Source organism: Bipolaris victoriae, assembly GCF_000527765.1.
Source record: "Bipolaris victoriae FI3 unplaced genomic scaffold scaffold_110, whole genome shotgun sequence".
Taxonomy (NCBI): domain Eukaryota; kingdom Fungi; phylum Ascomycota; class Dothideomycetes; order Pleosporales; family Pleosporaceae; genus Bipolaris; species Bipolaris victoriae.
In genome coordinates this window covers 43882-56619 of record NW_014575282.1, presented here as the reverse complement: position 1 = coordinate 56619, position 12738 = coordinate 43882, and the positions used below count along the sequence as shown (strand labels likewise).

Below are 12738 nucleotides of genomic sequence, written 5' to 3'. Positions count from 1 at the left end.
GTGTGGCCATGGATACTGTGCCCAATACGTCTGACCACAATCCGGCTTGAATGTTCTGGATGTGAGATTTTATCAAGTATGACGACAGCGGGGTTGGTGACGAGCGTTCACCGGCGGGGGGAGGGTGAATGGAGTGGCGCGCAAACTGGGGCGAGCCAAGCTTCCCGCTCGCTTCCTGTCCGCCGAGCCAAAACTAAACTCTCGGCGTGCCCGCAGACGGTGCCGAGATCCGCTCCAGAACCACACTTACGCCACAGATCCAACGTCATATGGGCCGGCTTCCAAGCCTACCAAACGGCAGAGCCTGCTAGTAGCATTCACCCAACCTCTCAGCCAAGAGCTGGATGCATTGAAATCTGCGCCAAGGTCAGTTCGAAGAGAAGCAGCTGATGGCGCGTCACTGCTCTTGTCCAACGGTGAAGCTTGTTATCGACTTGTCGGGCGGGTGCTGTCCAGGGTGTCCGCCAGGCCTGGCTCCAAGGCGGCCTCTTGATTTCCTCCCTGCCACTTCCATACACTGAGTGGCTTGACTTGCGGTGCCAAGGGTGCATTGATAGTCACGGGACTCAACAACCACTGGATAGCCCCACCCACGGCCTTATGGCAGGGTCCTTTCTACTCCGCACCTTCCATTTCGATTACGGAATATTCTAGGCACTTACCAAGATAACACATGTGGGATTCAAGAGATAGACCATTACTTCAGGCAACATTCTACTATGTTCCATACGTGTTGTACTACAGAACAACGCCCGCATTGCAATCAAGTTTGGACTACTGCTCGACAGCATCATCTCGCTAAGAGTTTGCATGGGGGTACCCACCGGACTATCTCAGCTCCAACCAAGCCTGGGCAAGCACGCAAGAGATGGCTCCATAGTATCCGACACCTTGGCATACCTTAGGCACTACCCTGGTGGCATTTGTATGGAACTTAAAAAAACATTCCGTCGGTGCGGTTTTCGGTGAATCGTACCATGTCTTGACCGGGCATTGCAAAATTCTTACCGGCTTCCATGCCCGACTAAGCTTGTTAGCATCATCCCTGCATTTGACCCTTGTTCGTTCGGAGTCTGCCTCGTCCTGTACTTACTATCTCCGGCGTTTTTGTGAAGTTCATGCCTAAAAGATAGTTTGCACAGTAAGTTTCGATGCCGGCAAAGCCGACATATCTCCGGCCAAAGCCATGTATGGCTCCCCATCGCACATCAGCACAATTCGCAGACAGCTCTACTACAAACACATGTGGCACGCTTCAGTTGTTCGTCTGACCCGTTTCTTCCTTATCTTACTTTATTGTCTCACGATCAAAATAAATAAAAAATTTGCTCACAACAGCACAAAATAACGACGGTATTGAAAAGATGTGTGTTTTGAAGATGTAGTCTAGATGCTCCCACATACTAAATAGTTCTTACGTTGTCTAACCAAAGTGCGGCATGAATATCCTAGTAAAGTAAAAATGTATCATTGTGCCAGCAATAATGAAGATAGCGCATTTGTGAACAGCTCGCAGCGGGTGGCAGATAGCGTTCTACACAAGCATATGTATGTACTTGGAGGAGGATTTATCCGAACTCACCACTCCTGAAACGACAATAATCTACTGCAACTTAGTTAATCGAGTAAAATCTAGATCCAAATAGTAATAACTTCAAGACTTCGTACATGTGGTAGCACAGTCATGTTCCCTCGATACCCTTTCCGGCTTAGTGCATAGTTTTTCCGGCACATCCGGCTATTTTCGCAGCTCTTATCCGACCTGGCCTGAAGCTCCTGATTCCGCCTTTTAAACGTTCGGAAACGTCTGGTAACCAAGCCTTTCTGTCATCCCCAACTATGGAGGACGTTAGCCCACATCAGGGGTGCTCCCCGGGCAACAGTTCGAGGCATGGATCGTCCACGTGGACGTCTACCAATAGCATTGACGCCACAGCGACAGCCATACCGAACAATGCAGGCTCGGGCGACCGCCAAATGGCGACCGCAAAAAGGAGAAGAGAGGAGAAAGAAAGGAGTAGGGTCAGTAGGGCTTGTGACCGATGTAAGAAGTGAGCTTGAGGATAACCAGCGTGCACGTGACGTGCGTTATAGTACATACACTAACATTCCATACAGGAAAAAAGTAAGGTGCACAGGGAGATGCCCGTGCGCGTTATGTCTAAAGTCAGGCTTGCCTTGTGAATTCACTGCATCATATACGCGAGGAAGGCTTCCATCAGTAATTGTCGATGAGGCTGCAATGGCCTTGGACCCACAAACCCAAGTAGTCAGAAAGATCTCAACATCCGAGGCTTCTCCAGCAGGAGAACCAGCCGCTTCCGCGATACAATACCCACGAATATACCCAAGCCCCTCTTCTCCCATGGAGGCGCCGACCTTTACCCATACCAACAATGCCAATCCCAGCACTCTCACTATGACTACCGAGTATACCAACCGTTCTTCTACCAGAGATTCCCCAGTACCACAAGGGGGGCAAAGAGACCAAGAAGGCCACTATGTTGGCTCTTCAAGTGCTGTATCCTTTCTTATCCGTATCCAGAGGCGTCTTCATCAAAGCTCTTCACTCTCTCATGACTCGACAATATTTACATTTGGAGATGCTCCGCTGCCAGAATTTGACCAATCCCTGTTCTTCCTCCCACCCAAGTCTGACGCGCAAAGGCTCGTAGAACGGTATTTTGACTATGCTGCTCCCACCCACCGGTTTCTGCATCGGCCAAGTATCGAGAAATTGCTAGATGAGTTTTACGATACACTCGGTGAAATAAGAGGTAGGGAGGATGGTAAGGCAAAGGCGGCGCTCCTAATGGTAGTCTTTGCACAAGCACAAGCCTATATGCCTCCAGGTAGTACTATACAAGAGAATAGGTGAGATTTGTCTTAGTCCTGATTTTAGTGCCGAACTGATGAGGCGTAGTGCCCGCTATTTCTTTGCATCTGAACACCAGCTATCGAAAGAACGTGGTGCTGTCAGATTGGCAAGTGTACAAGCACGGCTGTTGCAATGCTTCTACCTTCTAACACAATCACGGATAAACCACTGCTGGAGCCTTTTCGGTACGCTCTCACATTTGATGCTTGCCATCGGCTTGAATCGCGGTAGGAGATGCGACCCTACAACCAGCGACTATGTGGAGCTCGAAAGTCGAAGACGAGTCTTTTGGTGCGCGTACTCTCTTGACAAGTACCTCGCTGCTGCTCTTGGTCGCCCACGGACTTTCAAAGATGAAGACATCGACCAGGTAGGCACTTTCCTTATCAGGGACATTTCACTTTGCTAATATTGATATCAAGGAACTTCCAACCATTGTCAATGACAATGACCTCCTTCAATCGTATATTAGACCGACCCCTCCACACGCCCATTCCATCATGACTGCCCCAGTTGAGCACATCAAGCTAACTCGAATCGTATCACTTGTTCTTCGAGACCTCTATTCCATTAGGCCTCCAAGCCTAGGAAGACGCATTGAACTTTCAGCGAAATACACCGCAGATCTGCATGCATGGCGTAATTCGCTATCTGGGTTTCTAGCGGGCTCCAGTCCACAAGGAAGCATTGAAAGCCAATCGTTAATCCCGATATTCCAACGCCAGCGCTCAGTATTGAACCTAGCATATCACCATGCGATCCTACTCATCCATCGTCCCTTCTTACTTAGAGACTTTGCAAGCTTAACACATATGCCTACACACCCCAACTGGGGCACCAATCCAAACAAGACATACGACACAACCCCCAACATAACTGCGTGCCTCGAAGCCGCCATGGCGATTACCCGTGTAGTAAACGATGTTTTCACATCATCCAATCTCTTCCGCTCCTTCTGGTTCACACAATACTACGCCTTCTGTGCCGTTGTCGTCTTGTACATCCATCGCATCCAGCAGGGTCTCGGTGTCAAGAACAACGTCCAAAGCGAAGGCTACTACGAAAAGGGTGTTGCATGCCAGAAACAGCTAGAAACAGTGCGAGATACAGATTGTCTTGCACGCAGGTACTGTCTCGTGCTAGAGGAACTGAGAGTCGAGGCTGAACGGCAATCCACGAGGCTGTTGAGTCCAGTGGAAACGGCAGGTGCGCAGGGTGCGGATGAGGTATGTTTTCAACAGAGGCTGAGATGCAGAGATGGAATCTGCACTGCTAATCTTACACAGGTCCCCTCATCATCTACAAACCTCGACACCGAGCGTCCCACTCTACTTCCCCAGCCCCTACCCCAGCCCGACCCCGCGAATCAATCTTCTATACCAGGTCTTCAGGATACTCTGTACAACCCTCCTGTGTTCGGACCTGATCTGTTCGACTGGTCGGATCTGGCTAGTTGGGGCCAGTTTGAGGGTCTCGTTACGGCGGGAAATGGTATGTATGATCCTGGTATGCTGGGCGATGAGGGCGAGTTTCAGTTTGACTTTAATACTGGGGGGTAAAGATATCGACGTGTTTTTCCATTTCTTTTCGTCTTTGCATTTTGAAACAAAATTTGAGGGTACCATCTCGTGCGAGTAGTCTAAGCAGAGAAATGTGTTATCTTCCTTTAATGTGACGGTTATAGGAAGTGGAAAATGGTAGTAGCTGGATATAAGTACAGTATTTTTGATTCGTAATACATTGTTTTACAAAACTATACACCAAGGGTATCTATCTACACGCTTTTTGGAACCAAGTCAAGTTCCCACGAGCAAAAATCCGTTTCCCATCGCCCCTGCCACTGTACTTCATCTACTCCTCAATACCCTCTCCACCCTTCCCATCCGAAATCTTCACCTTCCGAACCTTAGTCCGCCCTTTAGAAGCACTAGGCGCTCCCTGATCCGATTCCAACCCAACATAATACACCAATCTCGGCGTTCCCTTTCCAAGAGAAACAACGCTCTCGCCCTCATCCTTTGCTACATGCTTGCGCAACCTCATCTCCGCCTCAACTTGCGCACCTTCTGTCCCCACTTTCCTAAAGAACCTAGCAGCATCCGAATTACTGGTTCGCAACTCTCTAATCCTAGTTGCTAAATCCTGGCCAGAAAGGAGTTTGGGGTTTTCTTTGCGCAGACGGAGGATTTCGGGGGCGCCCTTGAGGGGCTCGCCGGCTTTGATGGCGGCGTCGAGGGCGAATTGGAGGTCGGATTCGTAGGACTCTGCAGAGTCCATCATTTCGTGGATCGTGACCCAGTTGCGGAAGCGGAGATCGTCTAGCGGTATGCCGGTTGGGCTTAGGGCTGCACGGATGGGGGAGCCGTCTGCGGGCGGCGGGGGCGGAGGCTGGTGGGGGTCGGTTGTAAAGTTGTCGTAAATTTGCCGTAAGTCTTCTTCGGTGCCGAGAGAGGGGTACCCGGGGTCAATGTGCATATAGAAAGGGGTTGTGCGAAGATCGAGTGGTTGGCCGGACATTACGGCTGTTTCGATGTTGTTCATTTGGGTCTTGAGGAGTGAAAGTTCGGATTGCAGCTGCTCAAGAGTCATGGATTGGCTTGAGTCTAGGCTGGAAGATGGGGGTTCTGGTAGGTCGATTTGCTGAATAATGACACGTTCAATTCTCTCTGTAATAGCGTGTGGAAGCTTCAACAACTGGCCACGGAAGTAGTCTGCATGGTCGGCCCTTCGGCAAGCCTTTGTGAAAGTAATCCAGTCTTCAAAAGGTATTATCGTACTATTCTTTTCCGCAGTTGAGACGATTTTCTGCCAATATTCTTCGATCAAATTTTTGTTCTTAAGAAGGCCAGCAGATGTGACGACGCTGCGAGTTCCGATTGCCCCAAGTTCAAGACCGGCTGCTTGGATATCTTCCAGGGTAGTGCCGAGTAAGTTTGGTACGCGTAGCTTGCCAGATATCGAGACGAGAGCTTCAAACGGCTGAATTTGAGGAGGCATACCAGCCTGAATAAGGTTTGATACAATCTCGTGCGCAGTTACCACTAAGATGTTGCGCATTTCTGCTGCTTCTCCAATATAATCCTCACCAGCAGCAGGTTCAGGCAGTATTAGCTCAAAAGAGCGGAGAAATGAGCCAACATGGATACTTTGAAGCTGTCCACCAGCCTCCAAATAGCCATATATAGCGTTTGCAATGGCCCGGAGGAGCATCACGCTATCAGCCATGGAACGAGACGCACCCATAGCAGCGCGCAGTTTTGTGAGGAGAGCAGTAACGTGGGTTGGTCTCAGGCATATGCCAGCACGGCAAGCTAGCATAAATGCTGTATATGCCTCGTTGACCGGCCTCTCAGTCATGAATAGCTCAAAATAGCGCGGAGGGGTCTGGGTGGGGAAAATGCGCAGTGCAGTGTCCAAGGCCAGGTACGCCCTTTTCCAGTCGCGAGCCAGTATTCGTGCAGTGAGGATGCCTTGCAGCAGAATAGTGGGAATGCCGGCAATGGTAGTGAGTTGAGTCCTGTCGGGAACGACTGCGTCTGGTGACAGATGGTACTCTGCGAATGTACCAGGGAAGCGCTTCAGTCCATCGGCGTACAGTTCCTCCAAGTCTGGCAGTCTCATGATACCGCCATATGCCATGAGCTCAATAGCAGCACCGTAAGCGGCCTGCGACACATAGCGCTCGTCTTGCTGGACTAGCCATTGCCAGAGCGTGTACCCCTCATCCCAGCGCGCACAGTCCTTATATATGCCGAAAAGGTGGACGAAGGCATAATGATGCGGCTGAAGAATGCCTCTTCGAATGTCGCCAACTACTTGCTGAACGAAGGGAAAGAGATCTGATCGCTTACTGGGAACATATTCGTTCCGTATGCGCACGTGCAGGGCTTGTGTAATACGGCGGGTGTCATAGCTGTCGAGGAGATTTGCTGCAATGAGTGCCGGATAGAGTTCCATGATCAACTCGACGTTGCGGGCTTCACAGGCATTCCGGAATTGGTTGACTAGGCGGGCAGTCTAAATAAAATCATCAATATGTGTGCCGGACCAAGAAATCGGTACGACTCACCTTTGCTTCAGCTTCGGTGGATGGTGGGTTCCTAGGCATTCGCTTTCCTTTTTCTGTCGTAATTTTTCGTGGGGTGCCTGTGGCTTGCTTCGCCGTCGCATACATCGCCCTCTGGAGGCGGGCAAAGTGCGGGCATGGTGAGGTTGTTGCGACGGCGGCGGCAGGGATTGCGGTACGCAGGAGACGAGGCGCAAGGAACGGCGCAGATGGGCAGACGAGAGACGCCAGCGACGTTCTCGATATTTTGTGCATGTCGGTTGAGTGGCAGTAGGACAATGTCGCGGACAGTGAATGTCGACGATGCGCCCGCCGACATGTCAAAAGTTCAGACTGCACGCTAAGCCCAGGGCCCACGACCTCCGTGATTGGCCGCTTCTCCGCAAGCAGACACCTATCTTACCAAAACCCCCCATCCACAAGCTACTACTTGTCCCCATTACTGCCCGACACGACCAAACACCCAGAAACCTCACCCAACATGTCGCGCCCTCTCTCCCTCTTCAGCGTCCAGGCGATTCTGGTGCTCGCAATCGACGATGGCTCCCGCATCTTGACAAAGTACTACTCCAACCCGCACCCACCGACCGGCCAACAGAGCGACTACCCCGGCCAGATTGCATACAAGACGGTTAAGGACCAAAAGGCTTTCGAGAAGGGACTTCTGGGTGTGTAGTACCTGCGAGGCCAATGCTGCGCCCATGTTGGTCTGACACCTATTATAGAGAAGACAGCAAAGCAGACGACCGACATTATACTATACGACCAGAAAGTCATTGTGTTCAAGATGGAGTCGGACGTAATGTTGTATGTAGTGGGAAGCGCCGATGAGAACGAGGTTCTGCTCTACAGGTACTGTCATGTCGAACGAGTGTGTAGGCGACTGGCCCAGTACTAATTCTGACCAGCGTTGTCCTCGCCCTGAGAGACTCGCTCAACATCCTCCTCAAGTACGTAGCCATAGGAAGGACTGGAATTGGGTAACCATTTAACACGTGGCAGGAACTCGGTTGACAAGCGCACTGTTATCGAAAACTACGACCTCGTGGTATGCATCCCTGTGCTTACACATCGCATCCCTCCTTTGGCTGACCACAATAGTCTCTCGCTATCGACGAATTGGTAGACGACGGCATCATCCTCGAGACCGACCCCGTCATTGTCGCCTCGCGCGTTAGCAAGCCCCCGGCGCAAGACATGACGTCGATGAAGAACATTGACCTTTCAGAACAAGGTTTCTTGAATGCGTGGGAGTTTGGCAAGAGGCAGCTTGCAGAGAGGATACGGCAGGGTCTATGAGCTTCTTTGGTTTGGGCATGGCGTTGCTGGAGTTGAGGATACAGTTGCCGCTTTGCGAATGCTATGAATCGTGACGTGCTGCATGATAGAGTGGGTAGCGCATTACGCCAGAAAAAAGGCCTAATCAAGACCGTATTCTGCTTCCACTGACGCCATAGGCAGGCCGCTGTGATACAAGTGTATGTACTGGTGTCGAGGATTCCCTTAGTAAGCGTTGGGCCAGGAACAAAGGTCCGTTTTGCATGACCCTTGCAATCGCGCTACTTGAGCACCTTCGTCATCGCCGCATCCCACCATCAATCCCCGAACCCCACTAACCACAGACTCTGCACACGACACACAACCATGAAGCAGAGATTCTCCAGCTTGGACGTCAAGGTGAGTTGTTGCGAGTTATACTACAAACAGCATTTACTAATTGACTCACAAGGTCATAGCCCATGAGCTTTCTGCCAAACTTACTTCTCTCAGAGTCACCAATGTTTACGATCTAAGCTCTGTATGTACCGCACATGTCGCAACCGGTGATATGCATATCCGCTTACTCCCGCATGCGTAGAGAATCTTTCTCATCAAGTTCCACAAACCCGACCACCGCGAACAGCTGCTCATCGACTCGGGCTTCCGCTGCCACCTCACGGAATATGCGCGTACTACGGCTGCGGCCCCTTCGGGCTTCGTCGCAAAACTGCGCAAGTACCTCAAGACAAGGCGTGTCACGTCAATTTCCCAAATAGGCACCGATCGTATTCTGGAGTTCCAGTTCTCCGATGGACTGTACCGGCTCTACTTAGAATTCTACGCCGGCGGAAACATCATCCTAACTGACGCCGACCTCAACGTGCTGTCGCTTCTGCGAAATGTGGACGAGGGAGAGGAACATGAGAAACTTAGGGTTGGCTTGAAATACAATCTTACCTTGCGCCAAAATTACGGGGGTGCTCCAGAGCTCACCAATGAGAGAGTGCGTCAAGCGCTACAGAAGGCGGTCGACAAACAGCAGGATCAGCCGGTTGCAGCAGGAAAGAAGGCAAAGAAGGCAGGAAAGGATTCTTTAAGAAAAGCCCTCGCTGTTTCTATCACAGAATGCCCTCCTTTACTGGTCGATCATGCGCTTCATGTTGCCAGCTACGACTCGTCCTTGAAACCGGAAGAGGTTCTTGCTGATGATGGGCTCGTGGAAAAGCTAGTCGAGGTGCTACGAGACGCAAGAAAAATCACAGATGAGATCACAAAGACCGACCAGATCAAGGGCTATATTCTCGCAAAGCCCAATCCATCAGCCTCAAAGCCCGAGGACGAGTCTACTGATAAAACGCGTCTTCTCTACGATGACTTTCATCCTTTCCGGCCACAGCAATTTGAGAACACCGACTATACTTTCCTGGAGTTTGATGGTTTCAACAAGGCAGTAGATGAGTTCTTTTCGTCAATAGAAGGGCAGAAACTTGAGTCGAAACTGACAGAACGTGAACAACAAGCCAAAAAGAAGCTAGAGAAAGCGCGCAAAGAACACGAGGATCGCATCGGTGGGCTACAGCAAGTGCAAGAATTGAACTTTCGCAAAGCAGAAGCAATTTTGGCAAATGTCCATCGCGTGACCGAAGCCACTGAAGCTGTAAATGGGTTGATCAGGCAAGGCATGGACTGGGTCGACATTGAGCGTTTGATTGAACGCGAACAAAACTCTGGTAACGCCGTGGCGCAATTGATCAGATTACCGCTCAAATTGCATGAGAATACGATCACCCTCCTTCTCAACGAAACAAATTGGGAAGAAGGTGGAGAAGAGGAAGATGAGGGCAACGAGACGAGCTCTGTGAGCGAGGATACTGACGACGAGGACGATCGCCCTAGAAAGACTTCTCTACCAAAACCAGTGGCACGACCACAACTAGCTATCGACATTGATCTTGGTTTAAGCGCCTGGGCCAACTCTACCGAGTATTTCGACCAAAAGAAGACGGCTGCTGACAAAGAAGGCCGTACCCTTCAAGCATCTACAAAAGCGCTCAAAAGCCACGAGAAAAAGGTAGCTGAAGATTTAAAGAAGGGACTGAAGCAAGAGAAGGAAGTGCTGCGGCCGGTGCGCAAACAGCATTGGTTCGAAAAGTTCATCTACTTCATCTCGTCAGACGGCTACCTGGTTCTCGGAGGCAAGGATGCACAGCAGAACGAGATCATATACCGTCGTTTCCTGCGAAAGGGAGACGTGTATGTACATGCAGACCTGAAAGGCGCCATGCCTATGATCATCAAGAACAAACCAGACACCCCGGATGCCCCTATTCCACCATCGACCTTATCACAAGCCGGAAACCTTAGTATATGTACATCTGATGCATGGGACTCGAAGGCGGTCATGTCAGCATGGTGGGTCCGTAGTGATCAAGTCAGCAAAACTGGACAGACGGGGGAATTTCTCCCTGCCGGCATGTTCAATATCAAGGGAAAGAAAGAGTTTTTACCACCAGCTCAACTTGTGGTTGGACTTGCAGTCATGTTTGAAATCAGTGATTCAAGCAAGGCGAACCATCACAAGCATCGGGTGCAGGAGACTGCAGTTTCTGCTGCCGAAATGGCTAACGAGCCAGCGAACGAGTCCAAAGAAGCAGCAGCTGCGAAGACTGATGAGAGCGATGATGACGAGTTCCCGGACGCAAAGATTAATTCAGACTCTGATGACGATTTCCCAGATGCGAAGATGGAACACACTGAAGAGAGTGATGCCGAGTCCGAAGCTGCAGCTCCAAGGAGTAATCCTCTTCAATCATCCACAAGGAATGCTAAAGAAGACTCTGATGAGGACGAGCCTGTCGTTGGTAAAGGGGGTGCTGAGCATGCAAAACCTGGGGAAAATAATGGCGTGATTGCGAAGGAAGAACCACCTGAAGATGAAGGCTCGATAGCTGACACTGAGCCGATATCGAAGTCTACAGGACGCGGAAAACTATCTGCGAGAGAGCGCCGCCTAGCGAGGAAGGGTCAGCTTCAAGAGCTGCCTCAAGTGCCATCTGATGCAGTTTCTGCAGCTGATGGGGCTGATCAAGATGAAGGTGATTCCGCAGAGGGCGGTAGCGCTAAGGCACCTACAAAGGTGGATGGAACTGTTACATCGCAGATGAACAAGCAAAAGAATGCCCCCCTCCCACGTGGAAAACGTGCAAAGGCGAAAAAGCAGGCAGCGAAATATGCAGCGCAAGACGAGGAAGATCGTGAACTGGCCATGCGGCTTTTGGGTTCCAAGTCTGGCCAGCAAGCTGCGGAAGCCGCGGCACAGGAGAAGCGTCAGAAGGAAGAGCAAGCACAAGCCGACAAGCAACGCCGGCGCGAACAACATCTTCGTGCTCAAGCTGCGGGTAAGGCTGCCGAAGAGGCCCGTCTCCGTGCACTCGAAAATGCCGAAGATGATGACGAAGGCGACGAAGTCCTAAAAACAAATCTGCAAAATCTCGATGCATTCACTGGCCGCCCGTTACCGAATGACGAGCTGATCTCGGCAATCCCAGTCTGTGCTCCTTGGTCCGCCCTCTCGACTTACAAGTACAAGGCCAAAATGCAGCCTGGGTCCACGAAGCGCGGCAAAGCTGTTAAAGAGGTGCTGGCCATCTGGGATAATGCGGGTAAAGATGCCAAGATTGTTGATAAGAATAGCCAGGATGTCGAGCGCATCTGGCCCAAGGAAATTGACCTGATTCGTGGATGGAAGGAGACGGAGGTTGTGGGTGTGGTGCCTGTTAGTAAAGTGCGAGTGATGATTGCGGGAGGGAGGCGAGGGGCGGAGATTGCAAAGGGAAAGAAGAAGAGTGTGAAGGGTGGGAGGGGATCGAAGAAGAAGTGAGTTAGGTTATGTAGGAAATGAAAACCCAGAGCAGTTGTTTTTTTGCATTGTGGAATTATAGAAAGAAGGGTATAGAGTCTTGGAGATGAAGTGGTATCTTCCAACAGCTTGGTGGTTAGGAATTGAATGTGGCTCAATTCTACTCAATGAACAAACTGATGATGTTGGCAGACGAGAAGCCAAAAATAGTCATACTTTGATCGACACAAACCGCCTCTGATCTTTTCCTTTTCCTCATCTAACCACCATGATAGACGGCACGTTAGACCAAGCTAGCCCTGAATAACCAACGCCCTCTAATTAAGCTTCCGTGCTTGTCTTCGATTAAGCTACAATCTAGATCTCCTTTCCCCCCTCCTCCCGTCCCTCACGCCACACTTTGTTCACGTGGCTTACTATATTCATTGTCGTGTTATAGGGAAGGGGTACATCCTTGTACATACCCGTGTGGAGGGCGTTTCGGGATACCGAGTAGTTTCAATGATGTGCATATGTGACATACGCATACGCAGGAGCATTGATAGTTAACTTTTTGGCTAGACGGTTTTGGGGGGCACGTGGTTTTAATGAAGGGTTACTAAGTTCGGGGGGATTTGGAGCCTTACGTGCGTAATGCTTGCGGGGAAAAGGGAGCGGACTGGAATAGTGCGACTT

The 12738-nt window shown here is 50.6% G+C and overlaps 4 protein-coding genes across 4 annotated transcripts; 3 read left to right on the top strand and 1 right to left on the bottom strand.

Annotated features, from left to right (window-relative positions):
• Positions 1-2242: 2242 nt before the first annotated feature.
• COCVIDRAFT_41431 (hypothetical protein) lies at positions 2243-4437 on the top strand (the record flags this gene model as incomplete). Its single annotated transcript, XM_014696918.1, has 4 exons — positions 2243-2874; positions 2924-3248; positions 3301-4104; positions 4165-4437. 4 exons carry the CDS (start codon positions 2243-2245, stop codon positions 4435-4437), a joined length of 2034 nt encoding a protein of 677 aa, XP_014552404.1.
• Positions 4438-4729: 292 nt separating this feature from the next.
• COCVIDRAFT_110435 (hypothetical protein) lies at positions 4730-7199 on the bottom strand (the record flags this gene model as incomplete). The annotated part of the gene is made up of 2 exons (XM_014696917.1): positions 4730-6895; positions 6948-7199. The coding sequence occupies 2 exons, from the start codon at positions 7197-7199 to the stop codon at positions 4730-4732; spliced, it is 2418 nt and encodes an 805-aa protein (XP_014552403.1).
• Positions 7200-7425: 226 nt separating this feature from the next.
• Positions 7426-8243, top strand: COCVIDRAFT_41429 (hypothetical protein; the record flags this gene model as incomplete). Its single annotated transcript, XM_014696916.1, has 5 exons — positions 7426-7612; positions 7670-7796; positions 7853-7894; positions 7947-7992; positions 8046-8243. The coding sequence occupies 5 exons, from the start codon at positions 7426-7428 to the stop codon at positions 8241-8243; spliced, it is 600 nt and encodes a 199-aa protein (XP_014552402.1).
• Positions 8244-8588: 345 nt separating this feature from the next.
• COCVIDRAFT_41428 (hypothetical protein) lies at positions 8589-12084 on the top strand (the record flags this gene model as incomplete). The annotated part of the gene is made up of 3 exons (XM_014696915.1): positions 8589-8621; positions 8674-8742; positions 8803-12084. The coding sequence occupies 3 exons, from the start codon at positions 8589-8591 to the stop codon at positions 12082-12084; spliced, it is 3384 nt and encodes a 1127-aa protein (XP_014552401.1).
• Positions 12085-12738: the final 654 nt, after the last annotated feature.